Source organism: Cyrtonyx montezumae, unplaced genomic scaffold, assembly GCF_038088225.1.
Source record: "Cyrtonyx montezumae isolate F1298 unplaced genomic scaffold, pur_monq_1.0 scaffold_17, whole genome shotgun sequence".
NCBI lineage: Eukaryota > Metazoa > Chordata > Aves > Galliformes > Odontophoridae > Cyrtonyx > Cyrtonyx montezumae.
The window spans coordinates 14,448,639-14,475,089 of NW_027071903.1; the positions used below are offsets into that span (position 1 = coordinate 14,448,639).

General features: G+C 49.2%; 2 protein-coding genes across 3 annotated transcripts in view; one reads left to right on the forward strand and one right to left on the reverse strand.

Moving 5' to 3' along the window:
* The first annotated feature begins 5,169 nt into the window (after positions 1 to 5,169).
* Positions 5,170 to 6,413, forward strand: LOC136047206 (C-C motif chemokine 17-like). The gene is made up of 3 exons (XM_065734260.1): positions 5,170 to 5,347; positions 5,654 to 5,765; positions 6,131 to 6,413. The coding sequence occupies exons 1-3, from the start codon at positions 5,281 to 5,283 to the stop codon at positions 6,234 to 6,236; spliced, it is 285 nt and encodes a 94-aa protein (XP_065590332.1). The 5' UTR covers positions 5,170 to 5,280; the 3' UTR covers positions 6,237 to 6,413.
* Positions 6,414 to 12,440: 6,027 nt separating this feature from the next.
* Positions 12,441 to 26,451, reverse strand: part of RANBP10 (RAN binding protein 10) — a 53,113-nt gene continuing 39,102 nt past the window's right edge. The window contains exons 5-14 of one of the 2 annotated variants that reach the window (XM_065733363.1): positions 25,923 to 25,945; positions 21,964 to 22,148; positions 20,684 to 20,796; positions 18,930 to 19,038; positions 17,925 to 18,073; positions 17,007 to 17,202; positions 16,494 to 16,618; positions 15,487 to 15,629; positions 14,967 to 15,078; positions 12,441 to 13,126 (exon numbers count right to left, since the gene is read on the reverse strand). In XM_065733363.1, the coding sequence (XP_065589435.1) occupies positions 12,996 to 13,126; positions 14,967 to 15,078; positions 15,487 to 15,629; positions 16,494 to 16,618; positions 17,007 to 17,202; positions 17,925 to 18,073; positions 18,930 to 19,038; positions 20,684 to 20,796; positions 21,964 to 22,148; positions 25,923 to 25,945 (1,286 nt within the window). In that variant the 3' untranslated portion in view covers positions 12,441 to 12,995. Of the gene's footprint in view, positions 13,127 to 14,966; positions 15,079 to 15,486; positions 15,633 to 16,493; positions 16,619 to 17,006; positions 17,203 to 17,924; positions 18,074 to 18,929; positions 19,039 to 20,683; positions 20,797 to 21,963; positions 22,149 to 25,922; positions 25,946 to 26,451 lie in introns of both variants that reach the window. The other variant, XM_065733362.1, reaches the window with a different exon arrangement.

The following is a 26,451-nucleotide window of genomic DNA, read 5'->3' on the forward strand; positions in this document are numbered from 1 at the left end:
AGGTCATTTTGAGGGTAAGAAGCTCTGTAGAAAGAACTTTCTTTTCATCTTCTGTTATTAGAGAAGTGGGGGAGGCTGCATAAATAAATGAGTTTGTAGGCAGACAGTGATAATTCACTTCCTGTGCACTGAGTGGACCTGGCTTGCACTGGGACAGGGCAGACTGGTGACTGAGTGCACGGAGCCACGAGGCAGTATCTGAATGATTCCATCCCTTCATCTCCCCACAGCATCTATCAGGTGGCACAGTGGCAGCCCTTGAAGGTACACATTGGCCGTACTCACCCCGACCAGTTTAATCAGTGGAAGGTCTCCCACCCCACACACCAAGGCCCAGAAGACCCATTTAAGCCCAGGGTTGGATCTTCAAGTCCCTGGTTTGGGTGTTGTAGGAGCACTGATCTGATGTAATTACTCTGACCCTGTTTGCTGCAGGTAGCTTATCGGATGGATGGATGGATGGATGGATGGATGGATGGATGGATGGATGGATGGATGGATGGATGGATGGGAGATCTCTTGGGTTTCTGGCTGTGTCCCTGGACCCATGACCCGCTGCTCCATCCTGCTCTTCCTAAAATGAATCCTGGTCCAACACCTCACTTTGCTATATTTGGGACTGCTGGTAGCCCGTGTTGGTGGCACTTGGCGCTCTGATGTGATCAGACCTGGTGTGACATCACCTCACCTGTGAAGTCACTGTGCGTGCTGGGGTCACCCCTGGTTCATCCTGCTCTTGCTGCTCCACACAGTTACAGACCTGGCAGAGATTCACCTCTGGTACTGCCTTCTCTGAGGCCCTGGCCCCTCTCCAGGGTGATGTGTGAGTTATTCCTGTGAAGCAGAACCCTTGCAGCCTCCGAGCTCTCAGGGCTGAGATGGGGACTGTGACTTATGAGATGTCAGCCCTGTTCCTGCTTGGTGTTGTGGTTTTTCTATGAAATATTACATCATCCTGTGCTTGCATAGGGCAGCCTCTGCACAAGCTAACGTTACCCCCTTCACTGATGCTGGGTTAGTAGTGTGGAGCGTGTCCCCTTCTGTTCACCAGAAGGTCTCTCACCTCTCTCTGTGTTTCAGTCTCCTCCAGGGAGACTAAAATTCTGAGACTTTATGCTGAGCTGGAGCTTTTGGCCGAGCTGCTCCTACTGAGCTGTGCCTCTGCAGCCCTGCCATCCTTCTACTGCAGTCAGTTCTCCTTTCTCCTGAATGTCCCAGACACTGTGAACCCAGCAATGCTGCTGGTTAGTACAGAAGGCACCGAGGGCATGATGGTTCTCCACTGCTGTTCCAGTTCCAGGAACTCAAGAAAGGTCAGGGTTGGAAAGGAGGCTCAAGTCCTCACCAAATGTTGTTTCCACCATATACAGAAGCACAGGTTCTCTCCATTGCGAGCAGCAGATCCTCCTCACTCTTCTTCGTTAACCTGGAGGGTGTTCACAGAGTCAAAGAATCATGGCCTATGGAAGGGACCTCTGGGGAACCCCCCAGTCCAACTCCTTGCTAAAGCAGTTCCCTACAGGGGACACTCCTCCCAGCTTTGTATCATCAGTGAACTTGCCAAGGGTGGGCTCCATCCCTTCATTCAGGTCACTGATGAAGATGTTGAACAAACCTGGATCCAGCACTGACCCCTGGGGAACACCACTAGTTACAGCCTCCCATCACAACCCTCTGAGCTCTGCCAGTTCTCACTGTCTGCTCTTCTATCCCACACTTTCTGAGGTTCATTACAAGGATGTTGTAGGAGGCAGTGTCAAACACCTTGCTGAAGTCAGGGTACACAACATCCTCTGCTCCTCCCACCTCTGGTGGTGACTTCATTGAAGGCTACCAGGTTGGTCAAGCAGGATTTCTCCTTGTGTGAATCCATGCTGACTACTCCTGATAAACTTCTCTTCCAATTGCCTGGAAGTGGAATCCAGAACAAGTTGCTCATCACTTTTCCAGAGACAGAGGTGAGGCTGACTGGCCTGGGGTTTCCCAGTCCTCTTTCTTGCCCTGTTTGAAGAGCGGTGTGACACTGACTGTCACAACATTTGGTGTGGTTGTGCCACAAACATTTGGTCTCCTGCCCTCCATGACCTTTCAAAGATGGTAGAGAGCGGCTGATGGACCTCACTGGAGAAAGATGGGAAAACGTCTCCTTAGTTCACCATCCACAGGTCCAGAAGTACACTGAAAAGAGCTCCACCAGAAGGCTCCAGGGTCAGGGCTCTTGCCCATGTGGGCATATCCTTCCTCCGGCTCTGTTACTCTTCTGCCCTAAATTGAGAAAACTGTCATCACCTGATTATTTCCGTGTCTGGCTGCGGTGACTTCCTGGCTTCTGGGGCACAGGGAAGAGTTGGTGTCAGCAAGTCACTCAGGCATTCAGTGCAGATGATCCTCTGGGGAAAGGCTCCTGGACACGTCCTTCCTGCAGCCTCTGTGTCTTGTGGCTCCATGCAGGACTTTCTGCACAGGATGTGCTTTGGTGGATCCCCGGCTTTCAGCACTCGGTGGTCCCCAGCGTCCAGCTGTAGGAAGCAGGCTTTGGGAGGGACTCTTGTTTTCCTCCTGTTAAAGCCTTTCCAGCCTGTAGGAGCTGGCACGATTCAAAACAGAGCTGGGGCCACAGAGCATGTGACAACTGCATGCTGAGTATTTCCAGCAGAGCTCGATTACTTGCTGAGACCCCATGCCCAGGAATGTGACTTGTTATGCCTAAATCCTTCCTCCCCACAGTGACACAGATGCTGGCAAGCCCTGCACCTGAGGTGTCCCCACACTCCCCTCTTCCACCTTCTGCAGCATCACAGAACCATCATGGTTGGGAAAGACTTCCAAGATCTAGTCCTACTGTCCACTTACCACCAATATTGCCCACTAAACCATGCTCCTTAGTGCCAACTCAGGATGATGCTGTTTATATTTCATGTAAACCAGCAAATTTTCCTCTGCCTGCTCAAATGAAAAGGAATTTTAGCAAGCTGTGGGACTTTCCAGCATCCCTAAGTCCACGATTGCACACCAGCCTTTCCCTTCCAAAAAACCCTAAACATCAAGGGATCTCCAGGGAGTTGTGCACTGTTTGGCTGTGATAGGGATGTCTTGAAAACTTGAGGAAGGGGAAGCAGTGCCAGAAAAACAAGCACAGATCCTGCTTTATTTTACTTATTTCCTCAGGTTCGCTCCATCCAGGGCTCTGTGTGTGTATCCCTGTGCCTCAGTCCTCCCTTGCATATCTGGCTGGGAAAGCCCCATCCCAGGTTGAAGCATGCCAGGGGCTTGCAGCAAAGTCATGTCTACCAGTCCTCAAAATGTTTATTTCTTGCTCGAAGCATATCAGAGATGGGAAAATGGCTGAGAAGGGAAGGGAGGATCCACAAAGCATATGGGAGGATGGAAAGATGCTTTTGGGGATCGGTAGCATGGGGAACCTATTGCAGCTCATGGAGACGTTGAGTTGCTGGGTTGAACACAAGCCAGGAGGAGCAGCACTGTCTTTAGGGATTATGTGACCTATTTAGAACCACATTCTTTTTAGTCTAGTTTACCTTGTGCTCCTAGGATTGCTGGCTTTTTCAAGATTCCCTACTGGGGACCTTCGTTTATGGTCTGACAAAATGTTGCTTAGGATGCTTCAGCCCTTTGAGTGATTTTGCAGAGTTTTTAAATGAAGAAAGGAGCAGACAGAGTCTCCTCAGTGCTCTGGCCAACCGGAGACCTGTTCAAACTTTGTCCAGCATCTTCTCTTTCCAAATGATTTTTGCACAGGGAGATGTGCACAGACACATGGAATCATGGGGTGGCTTAGGTTGGGTGGGACCTTAAAGATCATCAAACTCCAGCCCCACATGCATGCTCACAGCAGGACACAAGTGCAGGCAGTGATGTGGGGCTCCAAGCTGTGGCTCTGTTTCCACTCTGAAGGGTGAGGATTGGTGAAGTGGCTGCATCCTCATGTTGGTGGCTGTGCACTTGAAGGTCCTTGCTCCAGGGCTCAAAGTGAGAGTGGTCCCTGCTCTGCATCTGCTGGCCATGGCAAGATGAGGCCGCTTCCAGTCTGGTGTTAGGTTCAGGCCCTAAATAGCACCAGAAAGGCAAACATCAAGCCTAAATCTCTGAACTGAAAGAGAGGAAGGTTCATCCATTAGGTCCCAATGATACAGGAATTGATGGCACTGCTTGCCATGAGTTTCCTTCGGGGTGGGGCAGCTGGAAGGAGCACGACACAGGAAACACTGACCTGGGGAGGCTGCTCCTGCATTGCTCTGACCTCTGCTTGTGGCTATGGGACGCAGACTGAGCAGCAGAGACCACTCTAAAAGGGATTCTGCCTGCCTGCGGGTGTGTTTGCATCCCACATTATGGAAGGGGGATTTTTTATGTTCAAAAGGACACATTCCTCTCCACAGAGGGGTGATCTTTGGCAGCGTGTGACAGCCTACAGCCTTTGAGCCACGGAGGGCGGTGGGGGCAGTGCTGCTGCACTCCTGCTGACAAGGAATCCAACTGATATATGCTTTCTCCATTACACTTTTCTGGCTCTCAGGCTGAGAAATGACTTTGCATAAAACATGGCGTTGCCCTTCTTGTCACCGCAAAATCACTCTTGGTGGGTTTTGAAGGCCATTGGGCCCTGTATGGGAACTGTTGAATCACAGCCTGAACCACTGATGGATCACCTGAGGTGAGCACTGAGTCAGCTGCAGAAGCACAGGTGAAGGCAATGCACCTGTGTGACCAGAAGGGGTGGGGTCTGGCTCCAACACTCCTTGGTGAAGGAGCTGTTTCTGAAGATTGCTCCCTTTGGAGTACTTTTTTCACCGTGAGCCTAGGACACAGGTGAGCATTTCACTTATTTTTTATTATCTCCACCGTGATAATCTTTCTAGCTCTACAAACTGTAAAATACCCGACGACAGTACTATTTGGAATAGTTAATTCTGTTAATTATACAGGCTCTGCTTCCTTAAAAGAGGGTATCACTTCCCTCCCAGCTTTGTGGCTTTCCCACAGGCCAGACTCAGCCTCAGCCTACAAGGAAGTGGCCCAAGTCTGTTTGCCCTTTCTTTCTAGGGATCATCTCTGTCTGCAGCCAGAGAGCTGCCACGTGATGTGTAAATCCCCTTGCTCTAAGGAAGCGCGCTGGGCTTTCACTAGAAATTCATCGGAAAAGAGCTAAAATGGGGAGGTGGTGCAGAGGATAAATTGCAGCAGCTCCCTGCCGAGCTAACTAGGAGCTCCTTGGGAGAGGCACAGCAGCACTGCACTAAGAGCTCCCGTACAGCCGCGATGCTCAGCACAAGGCTGGTCCTGCTTCTCCTGCTGCTCCTCAGCAGCTCCCAACACAGCTCTGCAGGTGAGGCTGCTGGCATCCTGCTCTGGGCTGGGGATGTCCCGTTGGGGAGGATGGGGAAGCCCAGCAGGGAGTGGGGATGGGGAAACCCTGAGCCTGGTTTGGGATGGGACACCCTGGGCTGCATGGCTTCAGCACAGGGCTGATGGGGCACTGTCCCGCTGCAGGAGGAGCTCAGCCAGCACTCCTTAAGGGGGCAGCTGCAGAATTTGGGGGACATTGTGTACGCCAGCCTTCTTATGGGGAAAGGTCTTAAAGACTGCTTTCCAAAGCCTGTGTTTTCACTCTCTCTTTCTCTCTCTTCTCCAGCTCCGTATGCACCTTCAGAATGCTGCTACAATCATTTAAAAGGTGCTCTCCGCCTTGACGTGCTGAAGAATTTCTACGAGACTCCCAATGAGTGTGTTCTAAAATCAATTGTGTAAGTCCTGGTAATTTCCCTACTACCTATGCTGTCTCCAGGACACTGTCCCTGCCTGGGGACAGATCCACATCGCCTCCATCCAAAGGATGGCTTGTGGCAGGGTGGGTGTCTGCAGCACAAAGAGGAGGACACAACCCTCTGGTTGCTTCTGTGGGGTGAAGTTATAAGGCCACGAGTCTAGAGGGGCTCCCAAAGGATCTGCACAGAACCTAAAAGCTGTAGGACAGCCTGCTCATAGGGCGCCGTGTGCCCACTGCTGAGCCAAAAGGAAAAAGTGTGCGGAGAAGGGAAGAGAGGAGAAGGGCAGAGGACAGTGATGACAGTTGCTGCTTCCCACCAACCTTTGCCTTTCATCTTGGTAGGTTTGTGACCAAAAACGGGAACAAGGTCTGTGCAGGACCAAACTCACCCTGGGTGAAAAAAGCAATTAAGAATCTTCAGAAAGAGAAGGACCCTCAAGCTGTGTGATGCAGAGAGGACATCCTGCTTGAAGATCACAGCTTCCTGATGGGAAGATTTGTACTCAGCCTCCTGCGGAGGTCCGCAATGCTGACAGATGGCAGAACCCTGTGTGGCACCACATCCCGAGGTGCTGCAGCACATCCAGCTCCCACCTGCACGACACAGCTCCAAAATAAAGGTTTATTTCACACACTAAAGAGGGGTGGTGTCTTTTTCTCTCCTACACCTTCGGGAGGTTTATCCACCGCCTCCTGAAGCCTGGTGGGCTGGGCAGGGAGGGAGTGCAGCAGACTGAGAGGCTCTAAGCACACCCAGTGCATGATGTAGCCTAGGCTGTAGCTGCTCTGAGCATACACTTGCTGTATTACGAACTCATCCTGTTGTGGTTTTGTGGCTTTTTTCATTTTTGCTTGTGGTATTCCACATCAGAACATCATGTTGGGAGTTATAGAGTTAATGCTCTGGTGGGGAATGGAAGAGAGGGGGAGCTCCTGGCCAGACACCAGCCCTGGGTGCTGTGCTTTGCTCTCTCAGCTTTTTGCTGAGAAAAGGACACGTGCTTCCTCTGCAGTTTTACTAATGTAATATCTTGCGTCTTGGATACTCTTGCCTCTCTCAGTTTGTTCGATTATGTTGGATTTACTAAATTACTACTTGTCCTCAGATTGTTGCAGTTGTTTTATTGTTGGTTTTTTTTCTTAGACTCATCTTCCATCTCCATACCCTTTTCCCCCAACCCCTGAGTGCATGGCTCTGCTCGGGCAGCCACAATGCCCAAAGGTGGGGCAGTTTTTTTCCTTCCTTCTCTCCTTTTTTTTCTTGTGCTCCTGTCACAGACTTAGACCTAGAGATAACTCTGTGACACACCACCGTATCCTGTCCTGTTCCCTGGCACACCATCCTTGCAGTGGCCTCAGTGCCAAGATGCTATCTCAGTTTTCTCAGAGCTTAATGAAGCAGTGTTGGAGCCCCCTCTACATTGCTGAGGCACCTTCAGCAGCATCCATGCCCAGCCAGGTTAGGTGGCCTGCTCCATGCTGGGTGCTGCACAGAGAAAGGGGATGATGCTGCAGCTGGCACACACTCCTGCCTCTGCTCAAGCGTGCAGAGGGGGAAGAACAGGAGAACCTGCACGCAAACCTGGACCAGATGTTGGACTCTGTTGGTGGTGCTGGGAGTTCGGGGAACTTTTACCCTGGGAGCTGCCCTTCCTTGGCAGGAGAGACCAGGGCTTCCCTGTGCCATATATTGCCAGTCCTGGCTGCTTCCAGCTGGCTCCAGTGCGGAGACAGTGCAGGGGGTTGTAGTGGGACACTGCTGAGTTGGCCATTCTTTGGGTGAGGGCTGGATCGTGTGAATCCAGAACAGCAGAGAAGCAGAAGAGCTGTGAGGGACAGGAGGGCAGCAGGGTCGAGCTCTGCCACCTTCTGTGCCTACGGAACTGTGACGTCACAGAGCTGTACCCACAAACCCAACGCCGTGCTCCTGAGGATGCCTGAGGAGCAGCATGAGATGCTGGAGCTGCACATTTGTGCCATGAAGCTGCAGCACCACTGGGATTACATTGGCAGGGAGCAGCCACCCCAACGAGCCGTGCTGGGGCAGGACAGCAGCAGGGCAGGCTCTGAGAGCAACCCAGAGCCCCAGGAGTCCAGCACCCAGAGCAACACGGTGCTTTGCCCCAACAGCCTCCATCAGGATGCCTGAATGGAAAAAGAGGGAGATCATCCAGGTGCTGGAGCCTGGGCTGGCTCCTACAGCCCCAGCAAGGCATGGCTGTGCAAGCTTTTGACATCCTGGGCTGCACTGCATGGACTGGAGTTGCTATGGGCCACATCAACATTGTTAATAGTTATGAGTAGCAAGACTTATTATGTATTTTGTTTGAAAATATTCCTAACAATAAAAACCTCCAAAAAAAAAAAATAGAGAAAAGGAGTGGGATAGTTGACCCTGCTTTTGTGGTGAGTTTGGTAGTTTTGTTTTTTTCCTTTGTGTCTGTGCCCGCAGCTGCTGCTCTTGGGCTTGTCCTCCTTTGCTGCAGTCGAAGACATTGCCTTTCCATTTGTATTGCTGTACTTTCCATCCCACTACTGCATTACAGCTGGGCTTTTAGAAGTCTGCTAAGGAGTCATGACCAGGTTTTCCTTTGAGGGGAATGTCTGATTGCAACTCTGTGCCTTCCGTGTGAAAATTTGCAAGCAATGTTTTGGTGATTACTGAAAATGGAATTGCCTCTATACAAAACAGGCTGTTTTTAGGGGATCTTTTAACCTGTTCTCTAATCAATTCACCAAATTTGAATGCACATTCCTCACCGTTCTCGGGTCTGTCTTCAACCCGTGTACCAAATTCATGCAATTAATTTGCTGTAACTTGAGCTTGCTATCATTTAAGGCCTGTGAGCACACAGCTGTGATCGTACAGAGGTTAGTACTCTGTGCTGTGGCTGCAGCAACCTCGGTTCGAATCCAAGTCACAGCAGTGGTTTTGCAGAGATGGGGCTTTACTTTACAAATGCAGAGGACAGAGCTGCAGGAAGCTCAGGAGATGTGTTTGCAAAGACACAGCCACACATATGCTATTTCTGAGAAGAAATTGTTCCTAATACCCAATCTGAACCTCCCTTGGCACCATGTGAAGCTGTCTCATTCCTTTCTATCACTGCTACCTGGGAGCAGAGGGCGCCTGCAGAATCCTTTTCTAGAAGAAAAGTGGCACTGGTATCTATGTTAAGAGTGAAAAGTGGTAGAAATGACCTTAAAGCTGGGCTGGGAGCTGAGAGCCTCCATGGCTCTGGATAGTGACATGCCCAACTCTGTGCTGGGCCACCAGACCCACGGGCTGCTGACCACCTCTTACAAAGCAGTCATCAGCACATTTGATGTGTCTTCTTCTCCTTTCTCCTTCCAGAGAAGCTATACAAACCTAAGTTCAAGGAACTGTTGTTCTCTGCTCCTCCGAGAAGCCCTGCCCTTCCTCATCCCCTCCCACAGCCACCCCACACGGGTCCCCCCAGCTCCCCCTGACCCCACTCACAGCTTTTGCCTGCTCCCCAGCCATAGATCTATCTCAGTGGAGAAGCTGCCCTCAGTCTGTGCCCTTCCTGACCTGGGATCAGATGCAGACTCAGCTCCCCTGGTGCCACAGCCCCAACGTCCCTGTGCCACCCGGGAGCTGCAGCGCACATGGAGACACGGTTGTGGGATCCAGTGCCATTCCCCCCTCCATCCGTGTGAGCATCTGTTGGTCCCTCCAACTCAGGCTGTTGTGTGGTTGTGTTTCTGTGACCCCAGAGCCGAGCAGTCCCAGCAGCTCCTGCAGACACAGAGCTGCCGGGCCCCTTGCAGCAAGCAGAGACCCACAAAGCACACGGCTTCACACGAGCGTTTGCACATGGATGTGTATTTTAATAAAAATAATTCCGTCACTATACAGCAGAATGTTGATTTCTTTGCCACATTTCCAGTATATTTTCATAGGTTTTTCTCAGTTAAAATCCCGTCCCCAAATGCTACGCTCAGACTGAACCAGTGTGCACCGTGTGTGTAACGTCCAACGGAGCAGCAGAGGGGAGCAAACCCTCCGACGATGCTCCATCGCAGCCCCACTGTGGTGCTCAGCTGCCGGGGTCCCACGCAGCCCTCGTTCCCCATCTGCAGCCGGGCGGTTCGTACCTGAGTTTTGAGGTCACTGTGCTCCAGGCAGTGCCTGGCACACTGGCGCTCACAGAGGAAGGAAATGGCCGAAGCCCCACGCAGAGGGGTCCACGTGTCAGAGCAGACCCGGGATGCCCGGAGGAAAGGGGAACCGAGCACGCAGCTGAGTGCGAATCCCACTGCTTTGTGAGCAGGAGTGAAGCTTCCCCCCCTGGAGAGAGAGGAGCTGCTGGGAGCTCCTGCAGCCAGGGGGATGGTGCTCCCCAAATCCAGGGAAGAGAACTGGAGAGCAGGCAGGGAGCAGGCTCTCAGCTGCTCCCTTCTCCTCCCCAAACCCGCTGTGACCGCCGTGCCCACCAACACGCTGCCAGCATCTGCCACATGTTGTTACCTGAGCGTTAGAACAGGTAACAAAGCAGAGCAGCACCACAGCAACCCTGCAAGGTGTGCTCTGACGTTCAAGGAACATTCAGACGCTCCTGAGGAATGTGGTTTAGAGAGATCTGTTGGTGACAGGTGGACGGTTGGACTGCGTGATCTCGTAGGTCTTTTCCAACCTTGGTGATTCTATGATGCTATGTCAAGGAGACACTCCCTCTGCCTGATGCCCATGGGGGAACGCAATCAATTCAGCCCCCAGACAAAGCTGAGTCTCAGCCGGGGTGTTCTTCAGACCTCATTCATGTTTCTGAGCAAAGCATGAGGCACTCGAAATAAGAAATCCCAAATCAGTTTTCAAAATGATTTCCGAGCTTGAACGAAGGCTCTACTTATGTTGCAGCCACGCTCAAAATGAAAGACCTCCATTCAACTTACTTCTTTTTTATTTTTAAATGACTGAAACAACCCAATCATAGAATCATACAATGGTCTGGATTGAAAGAGACCTCAAAGACCACTGAGTTTCAGCCTCCCTGCTGTGGGCAGGGTCCCCAACCACCAGAGCAGGCTGCCCAGAGCACATCCAGCCTTGCCTCGAGTGCCTCCAGGGATAGGGCATCCACAGCCTCTCTGGGCAGCCTGTCCCAGTGTGTCACCACCCTCTGAGCGAAAAACTTCCTCCTGACATCCAGCCTCAATCTCCCCAGTCTTCGTTTTAAAACCATTCCCCCTCGTCCTATCACCATCAGCCCGTGTAAACGGTCGTCGTCAGCTCTCACTGATATCATAGCAAGGTTCCAAAATGCAAACCACAAAGGAACAACCATGAGAACTCAAAGCCCAGGAGGCTTTTAGACATAAAACCAAGGCTACAGGGATCCGCTGCCACTGCGTGATGCACAGCATTGGTGGCAGGAGGTGACCTGGCCCTGCCACGGTCAGACAGTCAGCATGGCTTTGCTGGTAGACCAAGGGTAATCCATGACAGAGGTTTGGTTTAAAGGAACCAAAAACTACCCCAAAAAGAAGGAACAGAAAACTCAAAAGGAGACAAAGATGGAAGAGAAGTTTGACTGCGGCCGGACAGCAACGAGCTAAATGATGGCCAACAGCACAGGAAGCATCCTAATAGGGAAGCCACCGGTGGCCCAAGGGGACACTTGCTTCCCTGCCCCACCTTTATTTCAAGCTTCATGCTCCAGCAGCAAATCACAGAACGGCTGGGTTCAAAGGGACCTTAAAGTCCATCCAGCCCCAACCCCTGCCCTGGGCTGGGTGCCCCCACCAGCTCAGGCTGCCCAGAGCCCATCCATGGCCTCGGGCACCTCCAGGGATGGGGACGACTCCACATCTGCAAATGCAGCAAACTCTCAGAGCTCTCAGCTCACGCGCAGCGTTCTCACAACAACTTTCTTTTGCACGCAGCACAGCAGTTCAAAATACACTGAGAAACACTTGCTGGCAGATGGCTTGAATGCCAAAACCTTCGCAGAGCTCAGAGTCCCTGGACCGCAGCAGTGGCACATGACCACGTTCATCTTACCTGGAGGTCACTCACCCACACATCCTTGCTGGTCACTTTTGGACCTGGAGCTAAAATCACGTTCTTAATCCTCAAAGAAACACTGCAGTTCCTTTTCGAATGGGTACAAAGACAGCACTGATCCTAACCTGCCATCTGAGCCTTTGTACGCTGCAAGGATGAGCATGCTTCAAGTCAGTAAACTCAGAACAACAGAACTGATTATTTAGGTCAGTGTTACACAGGGAATCAGTAAGTACTGTCTTAGTGGCAGAGCCCTCCTACGTGGAGACAAACAGGGGTTTTGTGATGCAGCACAAGAACCAACAGCCTGACCAAGCAGCATCCACAGCTCCTCCTGACTGCCATCTGCTTCCATCAGTGTAACAGGTGACTTCATATTGGTTAGCCCTGTCCCTCTAGCTGCCAGATTTACCCACTTCTCAGGGGCTGCAATGTTTCTACCGCGTGGCCACTGACATAGGCAGTGTCAAATCCACTTTTCCTACTCACAAAGACAGGAAAGACCAAGCTCATCCAAATCCAATTCCCATCGTTAGCATATGGCAGGACACACCTCACTGCGGGGATGCGGGACGTGCACGGCTGGGCCCAAGTCTGTGGGCAATAAATACATCAATGACTTCGTGGAGGTGGAAGAGACCTTTTTAATAAACAGGATTCAAATAAAATTAAAAAAAAACAAACAAAAAAAAACCCTCTGAACTGCCACTGCGAGAAGAGTTCGGGTAACTAGCACAGGAGATGGTGTTGCATGTGCACAGATGGAGGAAGGAGGGAAGAAGAGAACAAGGTGTCACCAACTTCACAAGCTTCCTCCTTAAATCAGCAGAAACCAGCTCAGCAAAACTCTCCAGATAAAACACTGGTGGATCCATGAGAAACAACTCAAATCAAAACAAAGAGAAACCCCTACATCGGAAGGCGCTACATGAGAATAACCAGCGAAATACTGAGTGCCGCCGGAGCCGCAGCGGAGGCGGGGAGACAGGTAAGGTCTGCCAGACATCCTGGGTCAGGAACGGCCACGTGGTGAGGGACTAGATCCTTTCACAGGCAGTGTGTGTGTGCTAGAGGGGGTGTCGGTGGGAGGTCGGGCTATGGACGAGGTGGTGTTGTAGTGGCAGCAACGGAGGGTGAGGGGCAGCACTCAACGATGTCAGCTCCGTCTTGCTCTGGTGGCTAGTGCAAATAGTCATCTACTCTGGCAAAGGAACAGGAGCCCAAGCCCACGCGAGCCATGAGTCGCAAACACTCCGAGGCCTGGCCCAGGGCAAGCATCAGCGGGGGCTGCTTTGGCAGGTTCTGAGATTCTGTGAGGGCAAAAAGAGAAATCTGTTTAGAAGAGGTGTCTTGGCCTCAAAAACCCTCAAAAGCATCACAGATCAGAACACGGGACAGTAAGGAAGGGTGGGAGAAATTAGCTCTAAGGCAGAGGCAGCTGCTCCCTGCCCTGCTTATGTGAGTGTGTGCAGCAGTTGGAGATCCAGACAAACTCACTCACTGGTCTCCAGTTCTTTTCAACGTCAGTTTTCCTACGTCTGCGAGAGGGAATCCTCAGCTGCTGTAGTTAAGATGTGTGCTGAAGGACATTCAGACACCCCCTTTCATTTCTCCCTGGAGACATCCTTAAGTGCCTTATCTGGGCTCCCCAAGCTCTGGTCAAACTGTGGCTGGAACTGAGCTCTCCAGTGCACAGCTGTCCATGCTGACTGTGAAGGAAAGGGACTCTTTCCTGGATCCTAATATTTCTGTTCCTTTACTAACACAGAACAGGAGCTCTCACAGGTTTGCCCATCGAGCTGTTCCTTCCCCAGGAAGGTAATTCTGTGAGCAGATCCGTGTGGAAAAATGTCTGGGCACCGTGAGCTACCATGAGCACAGCAGTGAAGTGTTTCTGAGACAGAGGAGCTCTCCAGTGGACTGTGTTAGGCCAGCTGTGGATGGACTGATCTACCCAAAACTGAGGAGTGTCCTGTGAAGTTGTCTGAGCAATGACACAGCATGCATAGGGCCCAGTGACAGGATCAAGGGGTGTGTCTGGTGTGAAACAACACCCCTCTTGTAGAATGGTGGCTGGTTTTAAGCTTAGTTTTACTTCACTCTACTCCACTACGGGTTCTTCTGTAGCTGGAGATGGCAGGAGAGTCAGCAACGGAAGGGCAACTCAGTGACTGCAAATGCAAGACTTCCATCAGGGCAAGCCATCACATTTCCTACACCAGGTTCAAGATAGGAGAATAAAGGACAAGCTGTTGGGCCAGAGAACATGCTGGCCTAAGAAGACTGTGTATGTCTGGAAGAGCAGCCATAAAAACTCAGCTCAGAGGACACAGAGACTGCTCATACCTGGATCCACGAGCCATCCTGCTGACACAAAGAGCAAAGCTCATTGGAAAAGGAGGAGCTGGCTTGCTAGCTGAAGATAACCAATGTATAGCCAGACCTCTGCACCCAGCAGGTCTTCACCAGTAACCCAGCCCTGATTCAGATCACAGGCTCCAGGCAGCCAGGCCTCTGAGCTTCACCAAGCGCAGTGCACCACAGGAGCATGCAGGCATGCCCAAAGGGAATACAGAGCCTGCCTGCATTCAAGTCTGCATGTTCAGCATGGCCTCAGAGGTAAGAGGAATTTATGGTCCCCTCCAATTTAGAGCTAACGCTGTGGGAACCTGCTGCATTTATGAGCTGCTGCAACAGAGCAACTGCATTCCCCACCAGAAATGATGCCAGATCCAAACTCTGCCAACCCAAACAGCATGGAAAACAGCCTTGCTAATGCCAGCAAACTGATTAAGTTGAGCTCAGAACAAGAAAGAAAAGGGGCAGGAAAATGCACCTGAAAGATCTTGGCTTCCTTTATAAACTTGGGGAGGAAAATCCTAAGGAGAATTCTTGGAAGCAGTACCGAGGAAGACCCAATGAAGGGAGCCAAAAACAAGACAGGTTGGAAGCACCCATCCTCTGCAACTTCATTCCTACCTCCCTACAGCCCTGCCCTTTCACTCAGTCCCCAGCATTAGAAAAAGAGGCAAAAGCTAAAGACAGGTACTTCCTAATTTCTCCCATCTCCCTAAGGCTTGTCTGCCACAGGACAGCACCTGTGAGCAGGTATGTCCAGTGGGTAGCACTCACGTGGGAACCAGGTCTTACCCAAAATAGCACTATTAAGAGCAGCACACACAGGTTCCCTCTGGATTGGGTCCAGCTGTTGACCAACAGGGCAGTTCCAAGGGTCTGAGTAAGCTAACAAGCTAAATGCATCCTGTGTGAGAGAGCAGAAAGGTACAGTAAGGACATGCATGGCTGTGAACACACAGGAGAACTGCCAAGTCTGTCTGCTGGGGTACCTCCTGCCACCCCCAGTGTGACAGCTGCTGCTTTCTGCAAAGAAATGGCCTTCTTGGCAGCAAGGGACTGTACTTTGCCATCAAGACAGTAGATTAAAGAGGGAGATCTCTCCACTCTGCACAGGAAGGCAGGCAGAGTGCTACCTGGAGAGAAGATAATCATGCAGTTGTCCTGGGAAGGCAGCAGGAACTTTATGTCTTCCCTCCTGTGCTGAGAACTGGGTCTAGACACTCTGGGTTCACTGTCCCCCTCTTCCTCACCAGCTGCAGAAGTGGTCCCGGCCCAGAGAACTGCTGTGAGGCAGCATAAGGCCCAGGCTTACCTGAAGCATCTTTTTGTGCATTGTGTTCTTCCCATACTCTCTGCACAGCTGTTCACTCAGCATCTGCAGCTCCCGGCCAAACTGGATCATTCGCTCGGTGGCAGCATGGTTCCCTCCACAGAGCTGCCTCTGGGGACAGCTGTCTTCTAGAAGAAAGGCAGGGGAGAAGGAGCAATTGCCTCTCATTCCCCACCGTGCAGCACGCTGCCCTCTCTTAGTCCTAAATCCCTCCCCTTCTGGAGCAGTTACATGCTGTTTATCCAAGCAGAAGCTTTTCCTGAGTCCTGCACTACAATAGTGGGTTGTGGCTTTTTCATAGGGCAAGCCTGAACTCTGTTTAATGCTGGTAGACTACATACAGACTCCAATAAGTCTCCAATAAAAATCTCCAAGTTTTTTTTTTTTTTTTTTTTTACAGACTCCAATAAAAGTCTCCAAGTCCTCCAATAAAATCATGGGAACTTGCAACTCCAGCTGCATTACCCTTTCATGTGTGTAAGGTAGCCCACACACCACAGAAAACCTAGTCTAACAAACCCTGGTCTCAATCAGAGATACCAAAACACCACCAACTTTCCAATATTTGGTGACCACAAGATGCTAGTAATTGGAGCAGTTCCCAGTTTCAGAGGTAATGCAGCTGATTCCTCTCTCCCTCCTGGCTGAAGCACACACAAGGAAGATTGTTCTAGCTGACCACACTGTGCCAAAGACCCTTCAGCTCAGTTCATTTCTTTAGCTGTTAGAAGTGCCTGGACTGCTGTGCACTGGAATTCACAATCAGTGCTGAACAAACCTTTGACTCCTATTGCTTTTACCAACCCAAAGTATCACCAGCACTGCTGCACGACTATGAAAATCAAACCCAGTCTCAGTTCTGAGACAGATTTATTTCCCTGGTGAAACTGGTATCTCGAAACCCCCACAATCCAACTGCTACTTTAACTTTTTACTTTAAGATCCCATCTCTTTCTATCTCTCACTGCCTCTCCTGCCTGAGGCCCTACCCATGCTGGATTCATCTGTCTGCAGGATCTCTTCGTGTTTGTAGGTGCCATTCATTATCCTGGTGGATGAATTTTCCAGGACCCCATTGGGGTAGTGCTCAGCCTCCATTTCCATCTCACTGTCACTGCGGTTAAGGAAAGAAAGAAAAGTCAGGTGTTCACATTAGGGAAGAAATTAAAAGCTCAGGTGACAAATGACGCCCAGCAATGGTTAGTAAACCACAGTTAGGTGCTACAGGAAGCAAGATGGTTTAATTCAGTGCAGTAAAAATCATCACTGGCTTCTGAAGACAACGGAAGAAACAGGTTTCTGTTATGAAATGAGCCTGCAAGCCTGAGCCAGAACAGGGAACTGGAACAGGTCTGCGTCTGCTGGGAACAGCAGTGTGCTTGCAGATAGGAAGAGTTACTCTGTTGTTTAAAAAGAGCAGGACAGATGATCTTCAGAAAGAACATTGGGCCCCCTCCCACTGCCTCACCCTCCTCAGGGACCTATAAGGAATAAAACTATACCTGGTTTCTTGGTTACTCGTACTACTGTGCTGCTGAGATTTGGTAGAATCTGTAGAATTGGACTCTGAGTAGTTCACAGATGAGGGGGAGGAGGAGGAGGAAGATGACGAAGATGAACTCAGCGTTGGGTATTTACTGTGGCTCTGTTTGCTTTTTGTGGACATGACTCCATTGCTACAGGTAGGACTATCTGCTCCTGAAGGTTAAGAAAGATGGGAAAAATGAGACCAGACTGACATTGACACTCTGCTGTGAAATCAACAGTTTACCAAGTAGACCCCAAAGGAAGAAAGCAAAACACTGAAGATCTTAATTATTCAGCACTATTAGACTCGTGGGGTTTAGAAAAAGCACAAATAAATATGGAAAGTATTGCACTGTTCACCAGCAACAACAGAATGCGAAGTAGTGCCAGAAATGGGCTGCAAATGAGTGATCAGCAGAACCACACGGGCACAAAAATTAACCACAAACAAAGCTCACTTTCAGCTGTGAGCAGCTCAAGGCTCAGTGAAACAGCTCAAGCTGTTTTCAGGGCCTCTGCTCCCTGACCTTCAGTGTCATAGTCAGAAATTACCTACAGAAGTATCTTGAGATGTCTTGGTTTACCTTGTTCTTTCCACTTAAAATCCTAACGTTTCATTGCAAGGTAAGTCCGTGGGAGAAGGAGAAGCACACGTGCAAGGCATCCCCCTAACTTTGTGCTAAACTGGTCAGATCAGTGCAACTCTGCTGAGGCTGTGGACTGAGTTCTGCAGACTGGAGGGGCCCTACTGGAAAGCAAGTATTGTAAGGGAAAGGAGCACTTGACAGCAAAACACACAGAAAGCAGCAGGTAATGGGCGACGCAGCAGCGCAGCTACCTTTAAGATTTGCTCTTCTCACCAGAAGACACAGAAGGAAAAAAAAAGCACTTACCAGTACTGTGAACATGTGAGTTGCTGGATCCGTGTCTGGGACTTAAGCTGGGGGAGCCAGGATAACTGTCCTGGGACCTGGGGCTGCGTGCACTGAAACAACGTACTTCGCTGTCTGTCCCGTTGACCATCTCCACAAACTGCCGACACCTGATTTCATGGGAAGGAAAAAGAAAAGGGTGCGTGACAGCCAGGATGCTCTGCACTGATGTTTCCTTAGTCACTGCCTGCACGAGTCTTGGGAACTGGATAGGAGCTGCATTTCTTGGCTTCGAAAGGGATGTTTTAAAGTCCTGGTACATTTGTACTGAGAGTGCAGTGATGATGCTACAGCAGGAGGGAGTTCACACAGCACCACGTGGATGCTCACGAATGCTGAGAACCATGCAGAGACAGACAAATATAACAGCAGTCACCCTCCTTACAGCCCCGTGCCTGGGGGAGCACTCTCTCCACTGACACCATGTTCCACCTTGGCTAGCATCAGCAAAGGCAGAGGGGGCATGAGAAAAAGCATTTCAGTGTCAATGGGGCTGCAGGATCAGAGATTCAGACCGCAGCACATTTCTGACACGGCAGGACGGCCCCAGGGCTTAGAAATATTCCTCCAGTTAACCAAAAGCTCCCAAGTCTGTGCTGCTCTGGACCCAAGTGAATTACTGTGATGCTAAGCTTGCTGTGAGGACATATGGTGGGATGGACAGTCTTCCTGGTCCCAAAAAGCAAGTTTCCTTCCTTTGTGCTGTTCCCTTACAGCACGCTTTCATCTCCACACCTCTGCAGGTTCTACAAAACTAGACCTTGGGTGGTTTTTTTTTCAGGGCACGTACTAAAACTGCCAATGAGAGTTCCCCCTCTACTTCATAACTTAGAAATGCTGGTGACCAATGGGACCTCAGGCAGAATTCAGACCAAGGTGTGCAGCCTCCCTGGGTGACTGGGCAGCCCCGGATCTCCTTCAGCCTCACATTATGGCATTAGGGAGCAGAAAGCTATTCATACTTACTTTAACATGAAGAGCAGGTTGGGGTTATGTTCTAGGAGGCCAGGGTAGAGCTGCTGGGTGGCTTCTATAGCCTCTCCAACTCTGCCTGCTAATACTAGCTTCTGTATTCCTGAAAGTAGAAGGAGATCTGTTGACACATAGGGCAGGCCAACAATAATGGCTGGAAGAAGTCCCACATACGTCACACAGCTCCCCACTACCACTTCACACAAGGGCTAGGGAGCACTGAGGAGCACCTTGTGTTTGTGATGGACTGGGATGAAGAAAAGCCATTTACATGAGGGAGAATCTGTTAGGAGCTCAGAAACACTTGGAGCATCTGAAAGTTGAAGTGGGTGTGCTGGGGTGGAGTGCTGTGTGCCTTTAGTCCTTCAGTCAGAGGAGCTAGGCAGCAGTGGAAAAGAAGGACACGACAGATGGATGGGAGCATGAAGATGCTGTGAGACTAGGATTTCAGAGGGAAAAGCCCTGGGTCACCCCCACGTTACATTCTCTTGCTGGTTCGTGGCTGGAAGGTTACTGTATGGCTGACCACCAGACAAGCAAAGAATAAATGAAGGGGCTGGAGGCTTGAAGCCACAGCAACACCAACAAAACTAACAACAGGCCGATTTTTGCAAATCATGAGCAGCTGAAAGCACAGCCCAGCAATCCCCATTACCAATCCCCAAGTACAAGCTGAAACAACTCAGCCTGCCTCCCATTTCTCAGTGTCTATTTGCTTGTTGTCATAACTGACAGCTGAAACCAAAGACACGGCTCTCACACCAATCTGTGTGGCAGTCTCCTTCATTCTGTTCTGTTCCTTCTACTTCCTTGCACACAACTTTCCACGTCTTGCCGCTTTTGACGGCCCTCCTCTTCGCCTTGTTCAGCAACTTTCACAGATGTCTCTGCCTTTTCTATCTTCCCCTCTCTTTGTTTTCCCATCTGTGCTCTCTTCAAACCTTTATTTAAGCCCCAGCTGAAGAGCTCTGTATTCCCTCCCTCCAGGCTGCCTTGTCACCTGTGCTCACAAAGACCAGACTGTGCTGTCTTGCACACTGGGAGTCACAAAACAGTAAAAGCACCAGCTGGGTGAGGGCTGCATGGCTAGGAAGCAGACAGCCCATCAGCACTACCCATGCAAAGGCACTAATGGGCAGCAGCTCTCGTTATTCTTAGTGAGCAAAGTATCCAAACCAACTGAATGCTGGCTTGGCACACGTGATGTATGAAGGGACAACTACAAAGGGGGAGTGATGCACCTGATGTGTAATGGTCACGTGAGAAATGGTTCACAAAGGAAAGGGAAATGCATAGGGCAAGGCACAGCCTGCATTCAATGGGAGAATGCAGAAAACACACCAATGTTCTGTGACCCTGTGGTCTGAGTCCATGAACAGGAGGGCTAAAGAAGCCAAAGTGCAGCAGGAGAAAGCTGCAAGCCTTATTCTGCAGGAGCCAAGAGGGCTTCCACACTGAGAGATGAACCACTGCTGAGGAAAGAGAAGTATCCAAGGCAGACATGGAATACAAATTCTTACAACTATAGAATCATAGCATCATTTGAGCTGGAAGGGACCTTTAGAGGTCACCGAGTCCAACTCCACTGCAATGAACAGGGACACCTACAGCTTGCAAATAATTAGAATAGTTCCACTGTGAGGGATCTTGAAGCTGGAGGTGGCCCTCTCCTGGATAGCAGTGCTGCAGTCAAAAGTGTAACGTGGCCAGAATGCCACGCGTTGGGAACGAGCACCCCAGAGACTTACTTTGTCTGTTCTTTATTGAGGTCTGTTCTTCCTGGATTGCGGTGTCTGTGACTCTGGCAAAGGCAGTTGCTGTTGAACAGTACCCATGATGAACCAAATACGAAGAAACCATACTAGAAAACAAAAAAATACAAACGGATGAAGAGGTAACACAGAGTAATCCCAGTGCAGAACAGGAGTTGTAATTTCAGTGAACAAACTCAGCTCAGTTAGGACATAACCAAGGTCCTGACAAAAAGAACAAAACTTCCAGTGTATACACAGTATTTATTGCTTTAATTACTGCTGCTTAAAGGTCATTTGTAAGAGCTCACTACTATCTAAGTGTCACTGTTGTTTCCTGGCCACGCAAGACACAGCTCCCTCTTCCCATACAGACAGAAAATCTCAACCTCAGAGGAGCTCACAACTTTTCAAGATATCAAAAAACCCCAACATCCTGATTCTTTCTGATCCTGAATTTTTATTCTCACTTAATTTGGCCAGCGATTATTGATAACTGGTAGTTGAATTCACTTATGAATTCTAAACATTAAGGAAGGAAGATGTTAAACAGAACTGGATCCAGAATTGACCTCTGGAGCCCAACCAGATTTGGCACCAGTGATCACCAACTTCTGAGCTCAGCCAGTTTTCAATCCACATCGCTGTCTGCCCACCACCATTCATGAAGTCATCAGCAGCTCATCTGTGAGGATCCGATGAGAAATGGTGTCAAAGGCCCTACTCAAGCCCAAGCAGATAATATCCACTGCTCATCCCTCATCTACCAGGGCAGCCATTTCATCACAGAAGTTTCTGAAGTTGGTCAAATATGAATTCCCCTTTTGAAGTCATGCTGACTACAATCCTGATGATTTACTTTTTCTTCATGTACCTGAAAATGGCCATAATAGTATTCTCAGTTTGGTTGGGTTTGCAAGCCTTTGGCTTAGGCTATTTCTTGCTCTTTCATTTCTGTATCCAGCTGGATTATGTCCTGGCCTTCCTCCTGCGATAGAACATTTATGGTTTCCACTCCACTCCCCTTCACTCAGTGCATCACCTCAACCATTATTACAAGCCTTCATGCAGACACTGACTGAAAATTTCTCCAGTATCTTTAAAGTTTTAAGCAGCAACGATCTACACTGGAAAGATCATTAAACAGCAAAAGTAAAACCATACATATCAGATTTGAGCAAAATGCAACTTCTGCCGTGAGAAAGCAGAAGTTGGCAGTAACAAACGTTGACCGTGTGAGAGAACACAAGAAGCTGAGCATCAGGACAGTGACTTACTTCTGCAGCATGGCTTGCCACTCGCCTAGTCTGTCTCCGATGGGAAACCGCTTAATGGTGCTCTGAATCTTCGCTCGCCACTCCCTCATGTAGTCCTCGATGTCAAACACAAACGGCTGCTGCCCGAAGTTGGCGTCCACTATCTCTCCTGGAGTCTGGAGTCCCACCGTAGGGTAGAGGTTCGACTGGGAAGGAGGAAGAAACCCGCATTAAACTCAGCTTTCTCTTACTGGTTCCAGTTACGTGGATTTGGCAAACCAAAGCGTTGCTCTTGGAAATGAAACACACAGAAGAACAAGAAGGGGCAATAGGCCCTTTACAGGTAAATCTCAAGGAACCTCATGACTTGCTGTGTAGTTATCAGAAGCTACTGCATGAAACCAGAGCAATGGGTTCAATCTCAAACAGCAAATCTAAGTGTTTTCCACTGTTTCAAATGAACTCGCTGATTCCTTGACATGAACAGCTATCAGGGTATTTTACACCTCTGATCATAAGGAAACAAGGTGATAGCAGAGCTCTGAGGCCAGGTCTTTGATGATTCCAAGGCAGCATGCCACCCACACAAGAAATGATCAACAGATGAGTTTTATTAAGATGCTGAGGCCTTGGAGGGTGTCCAAAGACGGGCAATGAAGCCGGTGAATATATACAGGCGAAGACATAAAGGCCACCACTGTGAAAATACCTCTAAACTAGAGCTAATAATCCACATTCCAGAGAAGATGGGCTAAATTAAAAGAGGTGGTGAAAGTCTGTGGAGCTGACAGAGCTCACAGAGTGCAGCATGTAGTGAAATTCAAGTCTGGAAGGTGCCCTGTTGCAGCTACTTGGTTGTGGTTGAACCTACATCGGGTGTCAGGAAGGTAAAACATGTAAATATAACTGCAAGTCTTCCACTCCCAAAAGGGAGGTGATAAAAAGATGAAAATAGATTCTTCTCAGAAGTGCTCAAATGAAACATCCAGAGGCAATGGGTACAAGTTGAAACCAGGGAAGTTCTGATGCAGCATACAGAATACAATCTTCCTTTTGAGCATGAGTAAGGACTGGAATAGGTTTCCAGAGAGACAACAACGCCTCTATCCTTGGAGATCTTCAAAACTTAACTGGATACAGCACTGCACAACCTGCTCTAGCTTTGAAATCAGCCCTGCAGAGAGCAGGGGTTAGCCACAATGATTAGGAGTTGAACTTAATGATCCTTATGGGTCCCTTCCAACTTGGGATGTTCTATGATTTAGTGATCTCTGGCAACTCCTTTGAGCCTGAATTCTTCTAAGATTCCATCATTTTGTGGGGTGTGGTGTCAAGATGGTGAAGAGCCATACATATCAGCCCAAATGAACACTCTCAGTATTACCACGTCACAGAGAAGAAAAGGAATAACAGCACCCCCAATAATAATGAGGATCTACTGCAGGAGTGCAACTCCCTGACAACAAACAAGACCTGGAAGAAACACTTCTCATTTTGGGAAAGACACAAGATGACCGTCCCAGCCTCTCCTGTGGGATAACACACATGCAGACACCAGCTCACTCCAGCTCTCCCTTCTATATGGACAGCTTCACACTCAGTTCCTCTGTGTCAGGGGCACGTGGCTGCTACTGCACCTTTCTGGAATCTTTAATATCAAACAAAAACAATGGATCTATGAACACAGGACAGGAACTGGCATCAGAAATCAGGATGATTGTGGCACCGGTGACTCAGCCTTCACATTCTCACACCACAGAAGTCGCTGCACTAGAAGGATGTGCAAGGAAAAGGCAGCATGATAAAGGAAGAACTGCCAGAGGAAAAGGTCATTTTTGAAGTCAGTTTCTCCTGTTTCCCAAAGGCTTTTGGGCACCTCTCCTTAACGCAGCCAGCTGTTTGTATCCCCACAGCTCATCTTGATTTGGTTTTCTAACCTCCTCCTCCCCTTGTGCCCCTGCAGTCCCACTCTGGGCCTTTTCCACATTCTTCTTTTTGCACATTTGCACTCTTGCCACACAGCTGCTTTGTGGAGCAGGACAAACCTGATATGGGCTGGTGTAAATATGCAGAGCTAGGTGTAAGCACTGATTTATTGAGGGGGAACTCCCTCTGTGGGATCTCCACTTGTATTTGCAAGCAGCTATTCTTGCATTAACTTCATCCTGTGCATTTTTTTTTCATGAACAAATGTGTACAGCGGTGGCAAAGAACATCAAACACTCATCAAAGGGATCTGAACTACGGAACAAGCTGAAGCAATTATGCTTCACTGTGTCAGAATTATCACAAGAAAATGCTTTCAATTACAAGTCCCCATTTCAACTTCCTGCTACTGCAAATACTGCAAAACACTGTCTTCATCACTTTCCTCCAAAAGGGGAATTTTGCAACCCGCGTTTCAAGGATACAATTACCAAAATGGTAATGTTCTGAAGTGTCAACTTATTTCTTGTGTAGGCTCGCTGCTATGCCAACAGAATCACCCTGAAGGTGACTGAAGCTCAAGAGGTGGAAAAGTGATGAGGCTCAACCAGCCAACCTTCCCATTGATAGGTGCTACCAATGAGCTCCAACATCACATAAGCTACGGTGAAAGATCTCAGACTACAGTCTGTGCTGGGGGCATTTGGCAAGAAGGAGTGTAACAGAGCCAAGAAATGCATGTCAGCCTCTCAAATCACAAAAACTGAAGGGTGACTCAAGCAGACTGCTGTGTACAAAAGCTCAGGTTATACGACAAGAGGTAAAGGCCTCAGGTTGCATCATGGGAAGCTCACGTTGGATACCGAGAACAATTTCTTTTCAGAAAGAGCAGTGATGCAGTGGCACAGCTGCACAGGGAGGTGGGGGAGTCACCAGCCCTGCAGGTGTCCCAGGGCCGTGGGGATGTGGAACTGATGGGCATGGTGAGGGTGGGCTGGGTTTGGGCCTGGGGATCTGAGAAGGCTCCTCCAACCTTTAATGACTTTTTCTGTGACTCCATCCCCATTTGCAGTTACGTTTTCAGACTATAGTTTTAGCAGGTGAGAACACTTTATCTTTTACATTATGCATGTTCTTTTTATCTTAAAACAAATGCATATTATGCTCCTGCTTGGATCACAATGTTGTCATAAATGAAAGATATCACTCGCAAGCTGTACCAACTTTCTATTTCCTACTACTTCAAGACTTCTCTAGCAATATTTGTACTATGGAAATCAAAAGCTTTAACTTGGGTTTAGGATCTTCCTCAGAAGGGGCAGTAACCTTAACTCTCTAAAAGAGCAACCGAGAAGCAACAGACTGAGGGAGCAAAAAGGGCCAGAATTATATCCTAATATGAAATGCATAGGTGTGTGCTGGAGAGAGGGAGGGAGGAAGTAAGTCAAGGAAATGATGCTGGAAAAGGAGAGTGGGACGATGGAAGTCAAGTGCAGATCATTAAGGTGAATCTGACAACACGGCACCTGAGCTATTTAAAATATGGAGAGAAATAACTGAAATCCACACTGAGGGAAAAGCTTCCTGATACTGTGGGAGATCAAAGGGAGACTGAGGAACAGCAGGACAAAGGGATGCCCTGGGCAAGAGAGGGAGAAGCTGGGAATAACATCACTGGGCATTTCGGTGCTCTGTGATGGCAGAGCACAAGACTACCCAGTGACTTTGCACACACACTCCCCACACTGGATGCTGCCTTTGGAAGACAGTGATCTGCAACAAAGTCTGAATCCAGGCTTTAATTCCAGGAGGAGTGACATATTCTTCGAGGTGGCAAGGGATCGAAGGAGGCGTGTGAGCAGCCCACATCCTCAGCCATGGGATTATGAAGTTTCAGAACAGAGAGCATCTACATCATTCAGTGCTGCATTTTACTTTTTTTTAACAGGGTATGAAAACAGCAAGGAAAAAATGAAAAGAAATCACATCCCCACACTCTTCCCCCTCCCTTCTGTTTGCAGTCTTGTTATAATACTGAAAATAGGTGTACTTACAGGGAGGTCTGTAAAGGCTATACCTGTGGGGGGAAAAATATTACAATTAAAAAAACAAAAGATATTTTCCCTGCCTGACATTATCTATCTCATGCTACAGAAAGCCACTACATCTCAATCAATCCTACCTCTAACCCTGCCTTTCACCACTGGCCATATTGAGAAGAACCTTGCCTCCCCAGCCCACCCCTCTGGAGAAGCTGGATCTAGAGAAAGGTCCATGGAAAACCCTAAATCTTTTGGAAATCTCTCCTTAAAGTTTAATTTTCCAAAAAGTAGCTCCTCTTTGCTTCGCTTCTCCCTCTGTTACTCTGAAGGAGATACTTTTCCAGGCACACTTTGTGTTCAGAAGCAGAGCTTTACTGTCATGTTGCTTTGGGCTGGTCTGTAGCTGCTTCTTACCAATTAGTCAGAGACAGGAATGAATATCCCAATGCTTTGCATTACAGCTGGGGAATGTTTTTGCCACTGGACCAAGTTGCAGCCTGGAGCACCTGAGAAATCCTGTGCAAAGAACAGCTTCATCCTC

Excerpts from the sequence above, each read along its gene's own strand:
- LOC136047206 (XM_065734260.1), top strand. The coding sequence starts at position 5,281 with ATGCTCAGCACAAGGCTGGTCCTGCTTCTCCTGCTGCTCCTCAGCAGC. Across the intron at positions 5,348-5,653 it reads CTCCCAACACAGCTCTGCAG|CTCCGTATGCACCTTCAGAA; the intron begins GTGAGGCTGCTG and ends TCTCTTCTCCAG. Across the intron at positions 5,766-6,130 it reads TGTGTTCTAAAATCAATTGT|GTTTGTGACCAAAAACGGGA; the intron begins GTAAGTCCTGGT and ends TCATCTTGGTAG.